Below are 25,097 nucleotides of genomic sequence, written 5' to 3'. Positions count from 1 at the left end.
ATACCAGAGAAACCCTAGCTATAGAAAACTAGTTAGACTGGAATAAAGAGTGCTAGAATTTAGATGCAAAACAAACTGGATGTAATTACAACAAGGATGAAAGAATTAGAGGAATGAATAGGTGATATAGAAGATAAAGTTACAGAAAATAATGAAGCTGAAAAGAAGGAAGGAAAACTTTTAGATCACAAATATACACTTAAGGAACTCAGGGATTCCACAAAGTACAATAATATCCATATATAGGATTCCCAGACATAGAAGAGCAGGGGAAAGGGGGCAGAAGGTCACTTTGATCAAATTATAGCTGAGAACTTTCCTAATATGGGGAAGGAAAACTCATTCAACTCCAAGAGACATAGAGAACTTCCCTCAAAATTAAAAAACAGGTCAACACCAAGACATATAATAGTGAAACTTGCAAAATACAAAGATAAAGAGAGGACTCTGAAAGCAGCTAGGGACAAAAGGTTCTTAACTTAAAGAGTTGACATATAAGGTTAGCAGCAGACCTGTGCATAGAAATCTGGCAAGCCATAAGAAAGTGGCATGATATATTCATCGTGCTAAAAGAAAAATTAAAACACTATATCCAGAAAGGCTATATTTTAGAATAGAGGAGAGATAAAGAGTTTCCAAGATAAGCAAAAACTAAGGGAATTTGTGAACACTAAATCAGCTCTGCAAGAAATACTAAAGGGGACCCTTTGAGCATGAAAGCAAGACCAAAAGGAACAATGACTAGAAAGGAAAAAAGACAACCCATAGGAACAGTAACTTTGCAGGTAAAATAATGGCACTAAATTCATATCTATCAATAAAAACTCTGAATATAAATGGACTAAATGCTCTAAATAAAAGAAACAGGGTATCAGAGTGGATAAAAAAAAAAAAGACCCATCAATATGCTTCTTACAAAAGACTTATTTTTGACCCAAAGACATTTCCAGATTGAAAGTGAGGGTGTGGAAAATCATTTGTCATGCTAATGGACATCAAAAGAAAGCTGGGGTAGCCGTACTTAGTCAGACAAATTATATTTTAAACCAAAGACTGTAGCAAGAGGCAAAGAAGGATACTATATCATCATAAAGAGGTCTATCCAACAAGAAGATCTAACAATTGTAACTACTTATGCTCCCAAGTTGGGAGCAAATATAGAAATCAATTAATAACAAACTTAAAGAAACTCATTGATAATAATACAATAATAGTAAGGGACTTTAACAGCCCCCTCACAGCAATGGACAGATCATCTAAGCAGAAGATCACCAAGGAAACAAGGTCTCTAAATGACACATGAGACCAGATGGACTTCACAGATATTCAGAACATTTCATCCTAAAGCAGGAAGAATACACATTCTTCTTGAATGCACATTGAACATGCTCCAGAATAGATCACATACTGAGTCACAAATCGGATCTAAACCAGTCCAAAATGACTAAGATCATATAGTGCATATTTTCAGATCATAATGCTACGAAATATGAAGTCAACCACAAGAAAAAATTTGAAAAGATCATAAATACATGGAGGTTAAAGAGCAACCTACTAAAGAATGAATAGATCAACCAGGAAATTAAAGAATTAAAAAATTACATGGAAGCAAATTAAAATGAAAAAACATGACAGTCCAAAACCTTTGGGATGCAGCAAAGGTGGTCCTAAGAGGGAAGTATATATCAATACATGCATTCCTCAAGAAGCAAGGAAAGTCTCAGTTACACAATCTAACTTGAGAACTAAAGGAGATGGAAAAAGAATAGCAAATAAAGCCTAAAACCAGCAGAAGAAGGGAAATAACTAAGAACAGATCAGAAATAAATGACATAGAAATCAAAAAAATAGAACAGATTAATGAAACTAGGAGTTGGTTCTCTGAAAGAATTAAAAGAATTAATAAAACCCTAGCCAGACATCAAAAGAGAAAGGAACCAATAGATAAAATTACAAAAGAAAGAGATCACTACAACACTGTAGAAATACAAACAATTATATGCAATTATATGATACTATTATAAGCAATTATATGCCAACAAAATGGGGGATCTAGAAGAAAAGGATAGATTCCTAGAAACATATAGACTACAAAAACTAAAACAGGATGAAATAGAAAATTTGAACAGACACTTAACCAGCAAAAAAATTGAATCAGTAATCAGTAATCAAGTAATCAGTAATCAGTAATCAAGGATCTCCCAACAAACCAGAGTCCAGAACCAGATGGCTTCCCAGGGGAATTCCACCAAATATTTAAAGAAGAATTAATACCTATTCTTCTGAAGCTGTTCCAAAAAATGGAAATGGAAGTAAAACTTTCAAACTCATTCTGAGGCCAGCATTACCTTGATTCCAAAACCAAAGACCCCACTAAAAAGGTGAATTACAGACTGATATCCCTGATGAACATAGATGCCAAAATTCTCACCAAAATACTAGCCAGTAGGATCCAACAGTCTATTAAAAGGATAATAGGACATGATCAAGTGGGATTTATTCCTGATCTTCAGGATATTGAACCACTTTCGGTGGTTGAACCACCGAAAGTGGTTCAATATCCACAAAACAATCAACATGATATACCACATTAATCAAAGAAATGATAAGAACCATATAATCCTCTCAATAGGTGCAGAAAAAGCATCTGACAAACTATAACATCCTTTCTTAATAAAAAGGCTCCACCATGGAGGGACAGAGGGAACATATCTCAATATCATAAAAAAAATAAAAAAATTAAAAAAAAACACACAGCAATTATCATCCTCAATGGGGAAAAACAGAGAGCTTTTTCCCTTAAGGTCAGGAACATTACAATGATACCCACTCTCACCATTATTGTTCAACATAGTACTGGAAGTCCTAGCCTCACCAATCACACAACAAAAAGAAGTAAAAGCCATCCAAACCGGCAAGGAAGAACTCAAACTTTCACACTTCACAGACAACATGATACTCTATATAGAAAACCTGAAAGATACACCTAAAAATTGCTAGAACTGATTCATGAATTCAGCAAAGGTTCAGGATATAAAAATCAACATAGAGAAATCTGTTACATTTCCATGCACCAATAATAAAACACCAGAAAGAAAAATCAATGAACTGATCCCATTTACAACTGCACCAAAAACTGTAAGATACCTACTAATAAAACTAACCAAAGACATAAAACATCTGTACTCTGAAAGTTACAGAACACTTGTGAAAGAAATTGAGGAAAAAACAAAGAAATGGAAGAACATTCCTCATGAATTAGAACAAATAGCATCATGATTCATGATGCTAGGCAGTTTTTCATGTGCCTGATGGCCATCTATGTGTCTTTTTAGAAAAATATCTATTCAAACCCTCTGCCCATTTTTAATCTGATTATTTTGTTTTGTTTTTTGTTTTTTGTTTTTTGTTTTTTGGGGTTTTTTTGCTGTTGAGTTCTGAGTACTTTACATATTTTGGATATTAACTCTTTATTAGATATATTATAACTGTCCCTCAGAATAATGCACTGCTTAAAATATAACCTGTGAGAAATTATACTACTTACCAAGTATGCTTAGATATAGCTTTAAGAAAAACATGTACTGGCAATAGGCCTCTGGGGGAGAGGATGATATATGTTCTTGAAGCCAAGCAGCTGGGAATTCCCAGCTCACTCAGGGAAGAACACCACCTGCTTTATTTTTCCATTATCTCCCCTTCCCCAGAGAGCAACAGCAGTTAATTAGACAATCCTTTGATTTGAGCTTGCGCACTATAGGTCATGTATTACATAACCAGACATATTTTGCCTTTCTTCTTATGTATCTACAAGAGTCATGGTCAATGTGTAATCAATTCCAGCTTCTTTGTTGGTTGTTACTCACTTTCTAATAAAAATGAGACTGAGGAGTTGTTCAGGGCAACCGTTTTTTCTACTGTAGCCCCTTGCTCTCTTTCTCTTGCAGCTGACTTGTTTGTGCCTCATTCTTCAGCTGTCATCAGGAGGCGGCATATACAACTTGAAAATATTATTTCCCATTCTGTAGGTTACCTTTCCATTTTGCTGATATTTTCTTTTGCTGTTAAGAGCCTTTTTGGTTTGAGCATCTGGGTGGCTCACTCAGTTAAGCATCTGCCTTCAGCTCAAGTCACGATCTCTGGGTCCTGGGATTGAGCCCTGCATCAGGCTTCCTGCTCAGTAGGGAGTCTGCTCCTCTCTCTCTCTCTCTTTCTCTGCCCCTCCCCTCTGCTTATTCTCTCTTAAATAAATAAAATCTTTATTTTAAAAAAGTCTTTTTGTTTGATATTGTCCCACTTACTTAATTTTGTTTTGTTGTTTGGGCTTATGCTATCATGTCCAGAAAATCGCTATGAAGACTAATATCAAGGAACCTCTTCCCTGTTTTTACTTCTAGTTTTACAGTTTCACCCTTATATTTGAATCTTTAATCAACCTTGAGTTAATTTCTGTATATTTTATAAAATAGGAGTCCAATATCATCTTTCTGCATGAGGTTCTCCAATTTTCCATGAGTTGAAGAGACTGTAACAGTTTGCTTTATTTGGTTTACTTCAAACTTGGACCCAAAATTAGCAAACACAAAATGAAGCTGACCTGCCAGAGTGTCCTTAGTTTACTGTACAAGATATTCAAAGTCTTAGGGAGACTGCAATGCTGCTTACTTGTTTTCAACCATATTCCCCATGAAAATCCAGAGAACAATCCCCTCATCAAGGGTATAAAAAGTAAAATCATGAAGGAGGTTCTAGCTTTCTGGAAAAGGTTTATAATTGTTATTTGCAGTAAGCCAAGAATGACAGCACTATCCTCAAACTTGGCTCCCTGAATTCAATAGGAATGATGGGCTAACTGGGGTATCAGTTCTCAAGTGGCAGCACTTAATGACCATACACAAAATGGGTGTCATATCATAATAAGCAACAGAACAAAAGCAATAATAAAATAGTTTGACCTGACAACACCTTTGGCATTAGATAATTGATCATGGTGTTTCTAGAACAAAAAAAAAAAAATTGGGTAGCTTATTAAAAGTCTTCTACTTTGTATGAACAGAAAACCTCTATGTCTAGTTAAAAAAAAAAAAAAATCTGACAAATAAGAGCAATAGAGATTCACATTGCTCAAGAATTTCCAGACTTGAGTAAGCTAACAAATAGAGCTCTTTGAGTAAATATAAGACTGGGTCTCCTTGAAGAAGGATCTTAGTACAGGGCAAAACAATGTACACAGCAAATATTTCTCATAGATTTTCCTAAAGGTAGCATCATTTACCAGAGTGATTGTAAATCACAGAAGGAGAATTAATCAGACTTTTGGGCAACTTCTGGGAGCTATTGGAATTCTCTAATTGTAGATTCTACAGGAATCTCTAATTCCTGAAGATTCAAAATACCACTGTGGTCCACCAGTTGAAAGAAGGTCTAATGGAGAGATTAGGTGAAGGGAGTTTTGCTTGGTTCTGTCTCACAGTGGGCCCAGCAGGTCCCAACTCATTTGGGTTATTTCATGAGTTCTTAAATTCATGGCTAGGATAGACCTACACAGCAAATGAAAAAATCTTTTCATTGGTTCTCTAATACATGGGCTATTGTGAGTAATATATGAGGTATTATAGTATCAGTAGCCCAGTATAAGCCAATGGAACTGTCTTTTCATACAAAAAAAAAAAAAAAAAAAAGCTAGGAAACAATACCAAATTCCCGGAGCAATTTCAAAGATCAGTGACACCACTGCAGACTTCAAAGATGTAAGATTGGTGATTCCTACCATATCCTTATTAAAATCACCTCTTAGCCTGTGCAAAAGTCAAATGGATCTTAGGGAAAGACAACTGGCCAAGTGGTCATTTAATCACTCTGGTAACTGGTAGGCAGTTATTAATCTAGAAAATGGGTTTCTTTCTATACCTATTAGCAAGGATCATCATAAGCAGTTTGCTTTCGACAGCCAGAGCCAAAAATAAACCTTCACTGTCCTACACTAGAGTATACCAGCATTCCAAGTCATATGTTACAATCTAATCTACAAGGAACTTCATTGCTTCTCCATTCCAAAGAACATCAAGATGTTTCATTACTATCGTTAGTGTGTCAGTTAGACCTGCTGAGCAAAAAGGAGCAACTACTTGAGATAACTTGGTAAGATATACATGTATATTACAGAATGGAAAATAAACCTCAAAAATATTCATGAGGCTGTCAGATCAGTAAAATTTCTAGATGTATAGTGGTCTAAGGATTAACCAAGGTATCTTATACAAAGTGGGAAAATTGTTGAATCTCGTGCTACTGCATCTACCACTAATAAAAAGGCATAATTCTCTGTGCTACTTAATATTTTGGAGGTAACATATGCCTCATTTTGGCATAGTATTCCAATATAATAATCAAATAACTCAAAATAGCTCCAGTTTTGAATAAGGTATAGAACCAGAGAAGACTCTACAGCAGTTTCAGATGGTCTTAAAAGCTTCTCTGACACTTTGTCCCTCTGATTAGGCAAATACTATAAAGACGCCAAAAAGTATAGGAACACTGAATGATGCCTTGGACAGTTCAATGTAGGTGAATCACAACCTCAGACCTTTAGACTTTGGGACCACCCATAAGCTATCTTCTAAAGATACTAAATCCACTTTTGAGAAAGAACTTTTCACTTGCTTGTAGGCCCTAAGTGAGATTGAACATTTGAATATGTGTCACCAAGATGCCATGCAATTTGAGCTTTCCAAAATGAACTTGGCATTGCAACCCACAAAGTATAAATCTGGATGTGCACAGTAACATTCCATAATCATATGGATGTGGTACATAGGATCATCAAATCTTAAAGACATAACTTTCATGAGCAAGTCATCTAAATGTCCATGGCCCATATTCATGCCACATTACCTTCTTTCTCCACCAACACCTAGAACCTCATAAGGAGTTACCTCTGATGCAGTTGATTGAAAAAGAATAAATTAAGGCTATTTCAATAGATGGTTTTTCATGATTTGCTAATAAATACTACTGGCATTTACTACAGGATAAACTCTTTTTTTTTTTTGAAATGCCCCTTACATCTAACATTTTACATCAAAATGTCTAACATTTCTGGACCTCAAACACAAATACCAGTAGTTCTGGCTGTCATCATTACAACTAAAAACAAAACATCTGCCACCAAATTTAAGAAAGATTGTATGGTAGGCAGTTAATAATAGCTCTTTCATTAATTGTTACTGTTAGTTACCTACCAACTTTTTTTCCATCAGGCAGAGCCCCATAGAGGTTATGCTTTCTCTTTCACAAAGCATTCTTTACAGAACAGTTAATCGTGGCATTGGCATTATCCTACCAGATTTTTTCTCTAGGGTTAAAATTAAAAACACATATAAATTGCCACCAGAGGGCATTCTACACTACTCAAAATTTGCAGCCGTAATTATTTAGGTTTATGTAAGGGTAACTCCTCAAAATAAATATTCCTGGAGACATACAGCTTAATTTTGAATCATCAAAATTTGAAAAATACATCAGAAATCTCTTATTCTTGGTTATTTATAAAATAAGAACAATGCAAGACCTAGGTTAGGTCATGCTTGAACTGCTTTTGTATCCATTCAAACTTCTAAGGAGACTTCCTTAGCATAAACTTGATCAGTGTTTACCAACTGAGTTGTCTCTGTTTAATTAATGGACTTTATTTTTTTTTATAGAAGTTTTAGATTCACAGTAGAAGTGGTCAGAAAGTACACAATTCCTACATAACCCTCTAACACATGCACATACCAAACTATCCCACCACCAGCATCATAAGCTATGTTTCATAATGATCAAAGAAAAACATTGACACATTATTGACCAAACTGCATAGTTTACATTAGCATTCACTCTTGATGTTTGTATATTCTATGAGTTTTAACAAATGTATAATGACATATACACATTCTGATAGCATCATTCAGAACTGTTTCACTGCCTTAAAAATGCCCTGTTTTCCACTTATTGGCCCTTTTTTCCTCGAATCACTGTCTTTTTTATCCAGAGTTTTATCATTGCCAGAATGTCATATTGTTGGAATCATACAACATATTGCTTTTTCAGATTGGCTTAATACACATAGTAATAAGATTTTAAGATTCTTCCATTGCTGCTTCCAATCCGCGACAAGAGAAGAATTAGGCACGAAGAAGTCAGCTGCAAAAGACTGAGAGCAGGGAACAACAGTCGAAAAGGACTGCTGCCCCGAGCAACTCCACAGTCTCACTTTTATTGGACAGAAAACAATAGCCAACAGAAGGATTGATGAAGGTCAAACGTTAATCCGGTCTTGCAGACCAGCAAGAAGGAGGATAAAGTTTATAGTTAACCAAGCACATTCAAAGGACTCCTCTAACTAACAACCAGCACTTCTGGGAAGAGAAAGGAGCGATCACAAAAAAGGGAAGCAGGCAATTTTCGTTCCACCCTGAGCTGACCGGGCGTTCCCGGGTGCTCGGCTTCCCTGAAGCAGGCGGCGTTCTGCCCTGGGTGGGCCAGGCGTTCCCCGCTGCCCAGCTTCTGTGAAGGGGCGACATTCCGCCCTGAGCGAGCCGGGCATCCCCAGCTGCCCAGCTTCACGGTCGTACATCGTCCTTCTCCCCAAAGACCTGTTGTCAGTATATGTATTTCTTAAGGCCATATCTAAATGTGCTTGGCAACTAGTAAAATCCTCCAGGGGTTACAGTTTAAGTAACAAATTGTTCCGAAGGGCAGCAGCATTCCATGTCTTTTTGTGTATTAATAATTCATTTATTTTTAGCACTAAAGAATATTCCATTATATAGCTATGACAGTTTGTTTATACATCCACCTATGGAAGAGTATACTGTTGCTTTCAGTTTGGCCAATTATCAATAAATCTCTATAAACATTCATTGCAGGTTTTTGTGTGGACATAAGTTTTCAACTCATTTGGGGAAATATCAAGGTGTGTAACTACCGGATGGTATGTTGGAGAGTATATGTAGTTTTGTAAGAAACTGCCAAACTGTTTTCCAAAGTGGTCGTACCATTATGAATATTACCAGCAAGGAATGAGAGCCCTGTTTTACTACAATCTCACAAGCATTTGGTGTCACCAATGTTTTGAATTTTGGTCATTCTAATAGAAGTATAGTGGTATCACATTGTTTTATTTTACAATTCCCTGATGATGAATGATGTTGAGCATCTTTTCAATAATGATTTTCTTCACTTTTCCTATCTCACAATTTATGTTTACTTTTTCCAGCTTAATTGAGGTATAAATGAAATTTAAAATTGTATATATTTAAGTTGTACAACATAACATTTTGATATAGATGTACACTGTGAAATGATTACCATAATTAAGGTACTAACATATCACCCCAGTTACCTTTGCATGTGTATGTGTGTAGAAGAACACAAGTTATACTCACTCTGCTTTTCATTTATACAATATAGTACCATTACTACAGTCACCCTGCTATGTATTAGCTCCAGAACTTATTCAATAGACGGTAACTTGAACTCTGCTCTCTTTGACCAACATCTGTCTATTTTCCCTATTCCCTCGACCCTGGTAACCGTTGGTTCATTGGTTCAAAATTTTTAGATTCCACATACAAGTGACATCAAATAATATTTGTTTTTCTGTGCCTAGTTTATTGCACTTAACAGAGTATCCCCCTGGTTTATCCATGTTGTCACAAATACTAGGATTTCCTTATTTTTGAAGCTGAATAATATTCCTCTGTGTGTGTGTGTGTGTGTGTGTTTCTGTGTGTCTGTGTGTGTGTGTGTGTGTCACATTTTTGTTACCTATTCATCCATCAAAAGACACAGGTTGTTTCCATTTCTTGGTTACTGTGAATAATGCTGCAATAAACATGGGAATGTTGTCATCTCTTCAAGATATTGATTTGGTTAGAATGGTCAAAATTAACAAGGCAGTAAATAACCAAGAAGTGTTGGAGAGGATGTGGAGAAAGGGGAACCCTCTTACACTGTTGGTGAGAATGCAAGTTGGTGTAGCCACTCTGAAAAAGTGTGGTGATTCCTTAAGAAATTAAAAATACAGCTTCCCTATGACTTTGCAATTGCACTCCTGGGTATTTACCCCAAAGAAAGAGATGTGGTGAAAAGAAGAGCCATCTGTAGCCCAGTGTTCATAGCAGCAATGGCCACAGTTACCAAACTGTGGAAAGAACCAAGATGCCCTTCAAAGGACAAATGGATAAAGAAGACATGGTCCATATATACAATGGAGTATTATGCCTCCCTCAGAGAGAATGAATACCCAACTTTCATATCAACATGAATGGGACTGAAAGAAATTATGCTGAGTGAAATAAGTCAAGCAGAGAGAGTCAATTATCATATGGTTTCACTTACTTGTGGAGCATAAGGAAGAACATGGAGGACACTGGCAGATGGAAAGAAGAAGCGACTTGAGGGAAATCGGAGGGGAAGACAAACCATGAGAGATTGTGGACTCTGAAAAACAAACTGAGGGTTTTAGAGAGGAGGTGGGTAGGGGGTTGGGTGAGCCTGGTGGTGGGTATTGTGGAGGACATGTATTGCATGGAGCACTGGATGTGGTGCATAAAACAATGAATTTTGGAACACTGAAAAAAAATAATTTTTAAATAAATGAATAAAATACGAAAACCTTTCTTAAAAATATACTTGTTAGTTCTATTTTTAATTTTTTTGATACATTTTAAATTTATTTAAATACAGGTTTGGGGGCTTTATTTATTTATTTATTTATTTATTTTTTCAGTGTAACAGTATTCATTGTTTTTGCACCACACCCAGTGATCCATGCAATCTGTGCCCTCTATAATACCCACCACCTGGTACCCCAACCTCCCACACCCGCCCCTTCATAACCCTCAGATTATTTTTCACAGTCCATAGTCTCTCATGGGTTACCTCCCCTTCCAATTTCCCTCAACTCCCTTCTCTTCTCCATCTCCCCTTATCCTCCACGCTATTTGTTATGCTCCACAAATAAGTGAAACCATATGATAATTGACTCTCTCTGCTTGACTTATTTCACTCAGCAGAATCTCCTCCAGTCCCGTCCATGTTGCTACAAAAGTTGGGTATTCATCCTTTCTGATGGAGGCATAATACTCCATAGTGTATATGGACCACATCATCCTTATCCATTCATCCGTTGAAGGGCATCTTGGTTCTTTCCATGGTTTGGCGACCATGGCCATTGCTGCTATAAACATTGGGGTACAGATGGCCCTTTTTTTTTTTACTACATCTGTATCATTGGGGTAAATACCCAGTAGTGTAATTGCAGGGTCATAGGAAAGCTCTATTTTTAACTTCCTGAGGAATCTCCACACTGTTTTCCAAACTGGCTGCACCAACTTGCATTCCCACCAACAGTGTAAGAGAGTTCCCTTTCTTCACATCCTCTCCAACACATTCAAAATAGATAGAGAGATAAAGAGTTTCCAAAACCGGCAAAGCTTAAAAGACTATGCAACCACCAAGCCAACACTGCAGGAAATATTAAGGGGGCTCCTATAAAAGAGGAAAAATCCTAAGAAAAGCATTGAACAGAAATATAGAGACAATCTACAGGAAGAAAGACTTCAAAAGTAACACGATGTCAATAAAAACGTATCTATCAATAATCACTCTCAATGTGAATGGCCTAAATGCGCCCATAAAAGGGCATAGGGTTGCAGATTGGATAAAACGACAGGACCCATCCATATGTTGTCTACAAGAGACCCATTCTGAACCTAAAGATACACCCAGACTGAAAGTGAAGGGATGGAGAAGCATCTTTCATGCCAATGGGCCTCAAAAGGAGGCTGGGGTAGCGATTCTCATATCAGATAAATTAGATTTTAAACTAAAGACTATAGTCAGAGATACAAAAGGACACTACATAATTCTTAAAGGGTTTATCCACCAAGATTATCTAACAATTGTAAATATCTATACCCCCAATATGGGAGCAGACAATTACATAAGAAAACTGTTAATCAACATAGAGAGTCATATTGATAGGAATACATTAAAGTAGGAGATCTTAACATGCTTCTGTCAGTAATGGACAGATCATCCAAGCAGAAAATCAATAAAGAAACAAGAGCTTTGAATGACATATTGGACCAGATGGACCTCGTAGTATATACAGAACATTCCACCCTAAAACAACAGAATACTCATTCTTCTCAAATGCACATGAAACCTTCTCAAGAATAGAACCACATACTCGGCTACAAATCAGGACTCAACTGATACCAAAAGACTGAGATTATTCCCTGCATATTCTCAGATCACAATGCTTTGAAACTGGAGCTCAATCACAAGGAAAAGTTCAGAAGGAACTCAAACACCTGGAAGCTAAAGACCACCTTGCTTAAGAATGCTTGGATCAACTAGGAGATCAAAGAAGAACTGAAACAATTCATGGAAACCAATGAGAATGAAGACACTTCAGTCCAAAACCTATGGGATACAGCAAAGGCAGTCCCTAAGGGGGAAATACATAGCCATCCAAGCCTCTCAAAAAATTTGAAGAATCCAGAACACACCAGCTCTCTCTACACCTTAAAGAACTGGAGAATCAACAACAAATCAAACCAACTCCACTCATAAGAAGGGAAATAATCAAGATTAGAGTTGAGATCAATGAGGTAGAAACCAGAGATACAGTAGAACATATCAATGAAACTAGAAGCTGGTTTTTTGAAAGAATCAATAAGAGCGATAAACCATTGGCCACACTAATCCAAAAGAAAAGAGAGAAAGCCCAAATTCATAAAATTATGAATGAAAATGGAGAGATAACAACTAACACCAAGGAAGTAGAAACAATCATCAGAAGTTATTATCAACAGTTATATCCCAATAAGGTAAGCAACCTAGGTGAAATGGATGCATTCCTGGAAAACTATAAACTCCCAAAATTGAACCACGAAGAAATTGACAACCTGAATAGATTGATATCTAGTAATGAGATTTAAGCAGTGATCAAAAACCTCCCAAAAAACAAGAGCCCAGGACCTGATGGATTCCCTGGGGAATTCTACCAAATTTTCAAAGAAGAAATATCACCTATTCTCCTGAAGCCGTTTCAAAAAATTGAAGCAGAAGGAAAACTTCCAGACTCTTTCTATGAAATCAGCATTACCCTGATCCCCAAACTATGCAAAGACCCTACCAAAGAGGAGAGTTTCAGACCCATATCACTGATGAATATGGATGCTAAGATTCTCAACAAGATCCCAGCAAACAGGATCCAACAGCACATTAAAAAGATTATCCACCATGACCAGGTGGGATTCATTCCTGGGCTACAAGAATGGTTCAACATTCACAAATCTATTTTTAATATTTAAAGATCTTCCATACTGTTTTCCATGCCAACCATACCAATCCATTCCCACCAGCAATGTACAAGAGTTCCCTTTTATCTATATTCTTGCAAATACTTGTCTTTTGCCTTTTTGATAATAGCCATTCTAATAAGTGTGAAGTGATATATCACTGTGATTATCATTTGTATTTCACTGATGATTAGTGATATTGGCCACTTTTATATACCTGCTAACCATTAGAAAGTCTACTTTTGAGAAATCTCTCTTCAAGGCATTAGCCCAATTTTTTTAAAGATTTTATTTATTTATTTGACAGACAGAGATTACAAGTAGACAGAGAGGCAGACAGAGAGAGGAAGGGAAGCAGGCTCCCCACTGAGCAGAGAGCCCAACGTGGGACTTGATCCCAGGTCTCTAGGATCATGACCCGAGCCGAAGGCAGAGGCTTTAACCCCTGAGCCACCCAGGCGCCCCACATTTGCCCATTTTTTAATAAAGTTATTTATTTTCCATCCATTGAGCTGTAGGTGTTTCTTTTATACTTAGATGGATATTAACCCCTTATCTTGTAATGTCATGGTCTAGCTTTGCTATCAGAGTAATGTTGTTCTAGTAGAATGAGTCTGAGAATATTCACTCTCCTTCAAATTTTTAGAAGAGTTTGAAAATGATTGCTATTAAGTTTTCTTTAAATATTTGGTAGAATTAATCAGTGAAGCCATCTCATGCTGGGCTTTTTTTATTGGAAGGTGTTTGGTTACTGGTTTAATCTTCCTCATTATTGGTCTACTCAAATTTTGTTATTTCTTTATGATTTAGTCTTTGTAAGTCCTATATTTCTAGGAATTTATCTATTTCTTCTAGGTTATCCAATATGTTGCAATATCATTTTTCATAAGCAATCACTGTCATACTTTGTATTTCTGTGGTATCATTTACTGTGTCCTCTTTCATTTGTAATTTTACTTGTGTCTTCTGTCTTATTACTCTAACAAAAGTTTATCCATTTTGTTTATCTTCTCAAAAAATATTTTCTTTTCTTTTAAGATTTAAATCCAAGTTAGTTAATATATAGTGTAGTATTAGTATCAAGGGTAAAATTTAGGGTTACAGCACTTGCATATAACACCAGAACTCATTACAAGTGCCCTCCTTAATACCCATCATCCATTTACCCCATCCTCTCACCCACTGCCCCTCCAGCAACCCTCAGTTTATTCTCTTAACTCTATCTAGTCTCTTATGGTTTGCCATCTTCTCTGTTTTATTTAATATAATTTTTATAAACATATATTTTTATCCCCAGGGGTACAGGTCTGTGAATCACCAGGTTTACACACTTCACAGCACTCACCAAAACACATACCCTCCCCAATGTCCATAATACCACCCCCTTCTCCCAAACCCCCTCCCCCCAGCAACCCTCAGTTTGCTTTGTGAGATTAAGAGTCACTTATGGTTTATCTTATTTTATTTTTCCTTCCCTTCCCCTATACTCATGTTTTGTTTCTTAAATTCCACATAGGAGTAAATTCCACATAGGAGTGAAATCATATGGTATTTGTCTTTGACTGAGTTATTTTGCTTAGCATAATACTCTCTAGTTCCAACCACATCACTGCATATGGCAAGATTTCATTCTTTTTGATCCCTGAGCAATATATATAGATATCCATATATGTATATATATAGAAGAAAAGATTTCAAAAATATTTCATTCTTTTTGATCACTGAGTAATATATATATATATATATATATATATATATATATATACACATATATATGGATATATATCTCCACATATAGATGGATATGGATATATCTATATGTGGAGATATATATATATCTTCTTAGTGTATGTGCTGCCAAAGTGAGCACTGAATGAACACTATGAATACAACTAGGTAATTATCAAATCATCCTAGATAGCCTAGAAATTGGCCTGAAGACTGGAAGAACAAACTCCACCACTAAACGCAGAGAAGGGACCACATCAAAGAAGGTAGGAAGTGCAGAGATAGTTTGGGAGATAAACAGATCATTGCTCCTGCAGTAGGGAGGTTATTCACTCATCCAAGAGCACATTCCAAAGAGGCAGCATTCACTGAAAGACCTCTTTAGGAATAAAGGAACAGGCAGGTGCCATTTCCCTTCCCTGCCTCTCAGCATAAGCACAGGGGCACCCATAGGAACCAGCACAGTGCTAAAACTTGCTACCTAACTTGCTTACACCAAGACCTGTCCTACAAAATCCCCCACTGCACCCTACTCCCCCACCCCCTACAACTGCACACTTCAGTAGAACGGTGTCTCTCCTGGTCATACTTGTCTCAGTCTCAGACCAGTGGGCCCTCTCCCCCAGAAGACTGGCCCAAACCCCTATTCACCCTGCATCTCTGAACTCAGAAGTTTTGCAGAGCCTCCACTCTAGTGGTTTTGGTCACAGATCTCATTTCACAAGCAGACCAGAGCACATCTAGTTAAAATATGGCACATTCAGGCCAGAGACTACACACTGCTGACAAGTAAAGAGAGCCTCCGTAGATAATTGGCCCAAAAGATAGAGCAGGCAGGACAAAATAGTAAATACAACATACTCTGGAGACATTCCCAGAAGCACCAGACACTGGGAACAGGGGATGCTACACAATAGGGCAACATAGGATCTCTTCTTCATAATGCTATCATTCACAAGAACAGGAGACGTAGCTTACCTTCCTGGCCACAGACAGGTACAAAGACTTACACAAATGAGAAGGCAGAGAATTTTTTTTTTAAAGATTTTATTTATTTATTTGTCAGAGAGAGAGAGAACACAGGCAGAGTGGCAGGCAGAGTCAGAGGGAGAGGCAGGCTCCCTGCGGGGCAAGGAGCCCGATGTGGGACTCGATCCCAGGACGCTGGGATCATGACCTAAGCCGAAGGCAGCTGCTTAAACAACTGAGCCACCCAGGCGTCCCAGAAGGCAGAGAAATTTAACCCAAATGAAAGAACAGGACAAAACCATGCCAGAGATCTAAGTGAAACAGATATAAGTAACATGCTTGAGAGATAATTTGATGATCATAAGGATAATTGCTGGACTTGAGAAAAGAGTGGAAGACACGCAAGAGACCCTGAACACAGAGATAAGGAATAAGATAGAAAAGATAAAGGGCTTAAAAGTGAAATAAACATACCTGATATAATGAACAGCTGGCCTGAAAAAGCAAAGGAATGAATTGGTGACCTAGAGTGATGGAAAGTAATCAAGCTGAACAAAAGAGAGAAAAAAGGAATTGTGCAAAACAATAATTGACTTAGGGAACTCCTTGGCTCCATAAAACATAATAACATTCATATTATAGGAGTCCCAGAAGAAGATAGAGAGAAGGGAGCAGAAAATTTATTTAAAGAAAAGCAGTTGAAAACTTCCCTAATGTAAAGAATGAAACAGCTATCCAGATCCAGGAGGAAACTCAACAAAATCAACAAAATCAGACCCATACAAAGACATATTATAATTAAAATTGCAAAATTTAGTGATTAAAAAATTCTTAAAAGCCACAAGACTGGAGCACCTGGATGACTCAGTGGTAAAGCCTTTGCCTTCAACTCAGGTCATGATCACAGGGTCCTGGGATCAAGCTTCTCACCAGGCTCTCTGCTTCCCCCTCTCGCTCTGCCTGCCTCTCTGCCTACTCATTATCTCTCTCTCTCTGTCAAATTTTTTAAAAAAAATCATTTTAAAAAAGCCATAAGAATAAGGAAGTCACTAATTTACAAGGGAATACCCATAAGACTAGTAGATTTGTCAAAAAAACCTTTCCAAGTCAGAGGACGTGGCATCATATGTTCAAAGTGCTGAACTGGAAAAATCTGCAATCCAAAAATACTCCTTCTAGCAAGGCTATCATTCAGAATAAAAGGAGACATAAAAAGAATTTCCCAGAAAAACAAAAGTAAAGGAGTTTATGACTACTAAACCAGCTCTGCAAGAAATACTATGGGGGACTCTGAATGGAAAGGACAGAACAAAAAGGACCATATAAAAGTGGTAAACATAAAAGCAGTGAAAGTGAATATTTCTATAAAAAAGAACTCACAAAAAATGTTAAATATACTAACAAATATCTAAAACACAGGAGGGAGAGAAGCGAAGAATCAATTCGAACTTAAAGGACATCAAGTTAGTATGGTCTGCTATATACAGAAGAGGTTATAGAAAATCAAAAACCGGGGGGAGGAGTCAAGATGGCGGAGAAGTAGCAGGCTGAGACTACTTCAGCTAGCCGGAGATCAGCTAGATAGCTTATCTAAAGATTGCAAACACCTGAAAATCCATCGGCAGATCGAAAAGAAGAAGAGCAATTCTGGAAACAGAAAAACAACCACATTCTGAAAGGTAGGACCCGCGGAGAAGTGAATCCAAAGCGACGGGAAGCTAGACCCGGGGGGGAGGGGCCGGCTCCCGGCAAGTAGCAGAGCAACCACGCACAAAATCAGGACTTTTAAAAGTCTGTTCCGCTGAGGGACATCGCTCCAGAGGCTAAACCGGGGCGAAGCCCACACGAGGTCAGCATGGCCTCAGGTCCCGCAGGGTCACAAAAGGATCGGGGGTGTCTGAGTGTCGCAGAGCTTGCGGGTATTGGAACGGGAAAGCCAGCTACAGAGACAGAGCCGACAGTAAGCTCGCAGCTTGGGGTGACCTTGAACCCGTCGCAGGCTCAGTGAGCTCGAAGCGCGGCCGGAGGTCAGGCAGATGGGAGTAACTGGGCGCTGTTCTCTGAGGGCGCACTGAGGAGTGGGGCCCCGGGCTCTCGGCTCCTCCGGGCCGGAGACCAGGAGGCCCCCATTTGTATTCCGGTCCTCCGGGAACTCTACGGAAAGCGCTCAGGGAACAAAAGCTCCTGAAAGCAAACCCAAGAGGATTACTCACCCCGGCCCTGGGTAAGGGCGGTGTAATTCCACCTGGGGCAAAGACACTTGAGAATCACTACAACAGGCCCCTCCCCCAGAAGATCAACAAGAAATCCAGCCGAGACCAAGTTCACCTACCAAGGAGTGCGGTTTCAATACCAAGGAGAGCAGCAGAGTTCCAGAGGAGGAGAAAGCAAAGCACGGAACTCATGGCTATTTCCCTGTGACTTTTCTTAGTATTGCAGTTAATTTAATTTTTTTCTTTTTCATTTTTTGTTTTTTTTTTTTTCTCGCCTTCGGGTAAAATTTTTTTTTAACTGTTACCTTTTTCGTTTTTAATGATTTTTTACTAGTTTATCTAATATATATATTTTTTCTTTTTTACATTTTTCTTAGGTGTTTTCTTTTTTTAAATTCTTTTCTTTTTTTTTCTTTTTTCTTTTTTCTTTTTTTTTTTCTTTCTTCCTTTTTGAACCTCATTTTATCCCCTTTCTCCCCCCTCACGATTTTGGATCTCTTCTAATTTGGTTAAAGCACATTTTCCTGGGGTTGTTGCCACCCTTTTAGTATTTAACTTGCCCCTTCATATACCCTTATCTGGACAAAATGACAAGACGGAAAAATTCAACACAAAAAAAAAGAACAAGAGGCAGTACCGAAGGTTAGGGACCTAATCAATACAGACATTGGTAATATGTCAGATCTAGAGTTCAGAATGACAATTCTCAAGGTTCTAGCCGGACTCGAAAAAGGCATGGAAGATATTAGAGAAACCCTCTCGAGAGATATAAAAGCCGTTTCTGGAGAAATAGAAGAACTAAAATCTAACCAAGTTGAAATCAAAAAAGCTATTAATGAGGTGCAATAAAAAATGGAGGCTCTCACTGCTAGGATAAATGAGGCAGAAGAAAGAATTAGTGAGATAGAAGACCAAATGACAGAGAATAAAGAAGCTGAGCAAAAGAGGGACAAACAGCTACTGGACCACGAGGGGAGAATTCGAGAGATAAGTGACACCATAAGACGAAACAACATTAGAATAATTGGGATTCCAGAAGAAGAAGAAAGAGAGAGGGGAGCAGAAGGTATACTAGAGAGAATTATTGGGGAGAATTTCCCCAATATGGCAAAGGGAAAAAGCATCAAAATTCAGGAGGTTCAGAGAACGCCCCTCAAAATCAATAAGAATAGGCCCACACCCCGTCACCTAATAGTAAAATTTACAAGTCCCAGTGACAAAGAGAAAATCCTGAAAGCAGCCCGGGAAAAGAAGTCTGTAACATACAATGGTAAGAATATAGATTGGCAGGTGACTTATCCACAGAGACCTGGCAGGCCAGAAAGAGCTGGCATGATATTTTCAGAGCACTAAATGAGAAAAACATGCAGACAAGAATACTATATCCAGCTAGGCTATCATTGAAAATAGAAGGAGAGATTAAAAGCTTCCAGGACAAACAACAACTGAAAGAATTTGCAAATACCAAACCAGCTCTACAGGAAATATTGAAAGGGGTCCTCTAAGCAAAGAGAGAGCCTACAAGTGGCAGATCAGAAAGGAACAGAGACCATATACAGTAACAGTCACCTTACAAGCAATACAATGGCACTAAATTCATATCTCTCAATAGTTACCCTGAATGTTAATGGGCTAAATGCCCCTGTCAAAAGACACAGGGTATCAGAATGGATAAAAAAACAAAACCCATCTATATGTTCCCTCCAAGAAACTCATTTTAAGCCCGAAGACACCTCCAGATTTAAAGTGAGGGGGTGGAAAAGAATTTACCATGCTAATGGACATCAAAAGAAAGCAGGAGTGGCAATCCTTATATCAGATCAATTAGATTTTAAGCCAAAGACTAGAATAAGAGATGAGGAAGGACACTATATCATACTCAAAGGGTCTGTCCAACAAGAAGATTTAACAATTTTAAATATCTATGCCCCCAACGTGGGAGCAGCCAACTATATAAACCAATTAATAACAAAATCAAAGAAACACATCAACAATAATACAATAATAGTAGGGGACTTTAACACTCCCCTCACTGAAATGGACAGATCATCCAAGCAAAAGATCAGCAAGGAAATAAAGGCCTTAAACGACACACTGGACCAGATGGACATCACAGATATATTCAGAACATTTCATCCCAAAGCAACAGAATACACATTCTTCTCTAGTGCACATGGGACATTCTCCAGAATAGATCACATCCTCGGTCCTAAATCAGGACTCAACCGGTATCAAAAGATTGGGATCATTCCCTGCATATTTTCAGACCACAATGCTCTAAAGCTAGAACTCAACCACAAAAGGAAGTTTGGAAAGAACCCAAATACATGGAGACTAAACAGCATCCTTCTAAAGAATGAATGGGTCAACCGGGAAATTAAAGAAGAATTGAAAAAAATCATGGAAACAAATGATAATGAAAATACAACGGTTCAAAATCTGTGGGACACAACAAAGGCAGTCCTGAGAGGAAAATATATAGCGGTATAAGCCTTTCTCAAGAAACAAGAAAGGTCTCAGGTACACAACCTAACCCTACACCTAAAGGAGCTGGAGAAAGAACAAGAAGAAACCCTAAGCCCAGCAGGAGAAGAGAAATCATAAAGATCAGAGCAGAAATCAATGAAATAGAAACCAAATAACAATAGAACAAATCAACGAAAGTAGGAGCTGGTTCTTGAAAGAATTAATAAAATTGATAAACCCCTGGCCCGACTTATCAAAAAGAAAAGATAAAGGACCCAAATAAATAAAATCATGAATGAAAAAGGAGAGATCACAACTAACACCAAAGAAATACAAACTATTATAAGAACATACTATGAGCAACTCTACGGCAATAAATTTGACAATCTGGAAGAAATGGATGCATTCCTAGAAACATATAAACTACCACAACTGAATCAGGAAGAAATAGAAAGCCTGAACAGACCCATAACCAGTAAGGAGATTGAAGCAGTCATTAAAAATCTCCAAACAAACAAAAGCCCAGGGCCAGACGGCTTCCCGGGGGAATTCTACCAAACATTTAAAGAAGAACTAATTCCTATTCTCCTGAAACTGTTCCAAAAAATTGAAATGGAAGGAAAACTTCCAAACTCATTTTATGAGGACAGCATCACCTTGATCCCAAAACCAGGCAAGGATCCCACCAAAAAAGAGAGCTATAGACCAATAACCTTGATGAACACAGATGCGAAAATACTCAACAAAATACTAGCCAATAGGATTCAACAGTGCATTAAAAAGATTATTCACCACGACCAAGTGGGATTTATTCCAGGGCTGCAAGGTTGGTTCAACATCCGCAAATCAGTCAATGTGATACAACACATCAATAAAAGAAAGAACAAGAACCATATGATACTCTCAATAGATGCTGAAAAAGCATTTGACAAAGTACAGCATCCCTTCCTGATCAAAACTCTTCAAAGTGTCGGGATAGAGGGCACATACCTCAATATCATCAAAGCCATCTATGAAAAACCCACCGCAAATATCATTCTCAATGGAGAAAAACTGAAAGCTTTTCCGCTAAGGTCAAGAACACGGCAGGGATGTCCATTATCACCACTGCTATTCAACATAGTACTAGAGGTCCTAGCCTCAGCAATCAGATCACAAAAGGAAATTAAAGGCATCCAAATCAGCAAAGAAGAAGTCAAATTATCACTCTTCACAGATGATATGATACTATATGTAGAAAACCCAAAAGACTCCACTCCAAAACTGCTAGAACTTATACAGGAATTCAGTAAAGTGTCAGGATATAAAATCAATGCACAGAAATCAGTTGCATTTCTCTACCCCAACAGCAAGACAGAAGAAAGAGAAATTAATGAGTCAATCCCATTTACATTTGCATCCAAAACCATAAGATACCTAGGAATAAACCTAACCAAAGAGACACAGAATCTCTACTCAGAAAACTATAAAGGACTCATGAAAGAAATTGAGGAAGACACAAAGAAATGGAAAAATGTTCCATGCTCCTGGATTGGAAGAATAAATATTGTGAAAATGTCTATGCTACCTAAAGCAATCTACATTTAATGCAATTCCTATCAAAGTACCATCCATCTTTTTCAAAGAAATGGAACAAATAATGCTAAAATTTATATGGAATCAGAAAAGACCTCGAATAGCCAAAGGGATATTGAAAAAGAAAGCCAACGTTGGTGGCATCACAATCCCGGACTTCAAGCTCTATTACAAAGCTGTCATCATCAAGAGAGCATGGTACTGGCACAAAAACAGACACATAGATCAATGGAACAGAACAGAGAGCCCAGAAATAGACCCTCAACTCTATGGTCAACTAATCTTCGACAAAGCAGGAAAGAATGTCCAATGGAAAAAAGACAGCCTCTTCAATAAATGGTGCTGGAAAATAACTTTTATAGTGAATTTTACCAATTAAGAAAGAAACAATAACAATTGTACAAAACTCCTGCAATAAGTTTAATACGAAGAGATATATTCTATAAAGTCAGCATTACACGCTGATACAAAACCAGCAAAATCATTGTTTCAAAATCCAATATCCTTCTTCATTTTAAAAACTTTCAGCTAATTAAATAGAAAGGAATTTCCTCAGCCTGATAAAAAGCTTCTACCAAAATCCTACAGCTAGTATCATACTTAATGGTGAAAAACTGAATGATTTTCTCATAAGAATAGAAACAGTCAAGGATGTCTACCCTAACCGCCTGTATTCAGCACTACACTGTTTGATGTAGCAAGTAAAATAAGGCAACAAAAATGAATAAAGTGATACATGCTAGAATATAAGAGGTAAAATGTCTTTATGCACTGAAAACATCATCATCTATGAGGAAAACACTACTTACTCTATAAAAACCAAGTAGAAGTAAAAGATTTTGCAAGTGTTCAAAATACAATGCCAATACACAAAATATCTATTATATCTCTACATATTAGCAATAAGAAGTTATAAATTAAACAAAAAAGACCATTTAAAATGGCACCATAAATTAAAATAGAAATACATCTCAAGAAAGATATGTAAGACCTGTTCACCAGAAACTATATATCATGGCTGAAAGAAATTAAATGGGATTTATATATATAGAAAGATACTCTTCTCCTGGCTCATTTTCCATAAGGAAAAAATACATTCATCAAGTAATAATTATGTTATAGCCGTGACAACACTCATATCAATATTGGATGCCTCAGGTCTTCTGAATCCAAAATACCAAAGACAGAAACAAAAGGCTACACCATGATTAGTGAGAAGGCCTTATATTACCTATGAGATCTTCCTGTAAATCACTAGCTGTCTGCATACTCTCTTCATTGCTGCCTTCATGTCCTTATTCCTGAATGTGTAGATGACTGGATTTAGAAAAGGAGTGAGAACAGCATCAGAGAGAGCAAGAAATTTGTCCAGTTGTGAATTGGGATGTGGCCATGTATAGATAAACATGGTTGGGCCAAAGAAAAAAAGGACCACAGTGATATGAGCTGACAGTGTGGAAAGAGCTTTGGACGAACTGCCTGAGGAATGTTTCCAAACAGTAAACAGAATGAAGATGTAGGAGATGAGGAGTATAGAGAAAGAACCAACACAGAGGAACCCACTGTTGACAGTGACCATGAACTGCAATCTGTAGGTATCTGTACAAGCCAGTCTGAGGAGACGAGGAAGGTCACAGTAAAAGCTGTCCAATACATTAGGACCACAGAAGGGTAAATTAACAATAAATGCTAGTTGGAACAGTGAGTGTATTATGTCAAGGGCCCAAGCAGCAACCAGAAACAAAATGCACATCCGTGGACTCATGATGGTCAAGTAGTGCAGAGGCTTACAAATGGCAACATATCTGTCAAAGGCCATGGCAATGAGCAGCACCATCTCCACGCCACCAATGACATGGATGAAGAAGATCTGGGCAATGCAGCCTCCAAAGGAGATAACTTTGCGCTTTCTGAAAAGATCATAAATCATCTTGGGTGAGGTGGCAGAGCAGGCCCCCAAGTCAATGAAAGAGAGACTGGCCAGTAGGAAGTACATGGGGGAATGTAAGTGAGGATCGATGGTCACAGAAAACACAATGAGGATGTTTCCTGTCATGGCTGCCACATAGAGCACAGAGGAGAACACCAGGAGAAGAAGCTGGATCTCCCATGAATGAGTCAGTCCCAGAAACACAAACTCAGACACAACCGAGTGATTCCCTCCATCCATGAACCCAGCCAACTCAGCTGCCGCTGAAATGATGAGAATTAAGAAAATGAAAAAGAAAATCTGATTATGGAGATGATAATAGGTCATAGAACCACCAATGCGTCAATATCCTTATTATGAATGAAAAGTATATAATTAACTACTTTCTCACACATATAAAGACAAATCATCACACATGAGCTATAACACAATTTAAACCAAACTTATGACAAATTTAAACCAAAATTCTGATTGCAATGTTCTGTTCTCAAATTAACAGATTAGGCATGGACATGGATACATGAGTATCCATGACATAGATTAACTGTGCAAATCACTTCTGATATTGACTATTCCTCATTTCTAACATATTCCATCTTGCTTTTATGTATATTTTCATAATCCACTTCTCTCCCTAGTTTGATCTCACAATTTGCCAATAAAAGTAGGAATAAGACGGGTGCATGCATGGCACAGTTTATTAAGCATTCAATCCTTGATTTTGGCTCAGGTCATGATCTTAGGGGCGTTGAGATCGAGCCCCAGATCGGGCTCCATGTTGGGTGTAGAACTTGCTTAGGATTTTCTCGCCCTCTCTCTCTGCCCCTCACCACCCCTTGCTGGCACACTCACTCAGAAAAA

At 37.7% G+C, this 25,097-nt stretch overlaps 1 protein-coding gene across 1 annotated transcript; it reads right to left on the bottom strand.

Annotated features, from left to right (window-relative positions):
- Positions 1–23,537: 23,537 nt before the first annotated feature.
- On the bottom strand, positions 23,538–24,563 carry LOC309867700 (olfactory receptor 4F3/4F16/4F29-like; the record flags this gene model as incomplete). Its single annotated transcript, XM_082736768.1, has 1 exon — positions 23,538–24,563. The coding sequence occupies one exon, from the start codon at positions 24,561–24,563 to the stop codon at positions 23,538–23,540; it is 1,026 nt and encodes a 341-aa protein (XP_082592894.1).
- Between the last annotated feature and the right edge of the window lie 534 nt (positions 24,564–25,097).

Source organism: Mustela nivalis, assembly GCF_964662115.1.
Source record: "Mustela nivalis genome assembly, chromosome: 6".
Lineage (NCBI taxonomy): Eukaryota > Metazoa > Chordata > Mammalia > Carnivora > Mustelidae > Mustela > Mustela nivalis.
The sequence above is the reverse complement of the archived record's forward strand: the minus strand, read 5'-3'. Positions and strand labels throughout refer to the sequence as shown.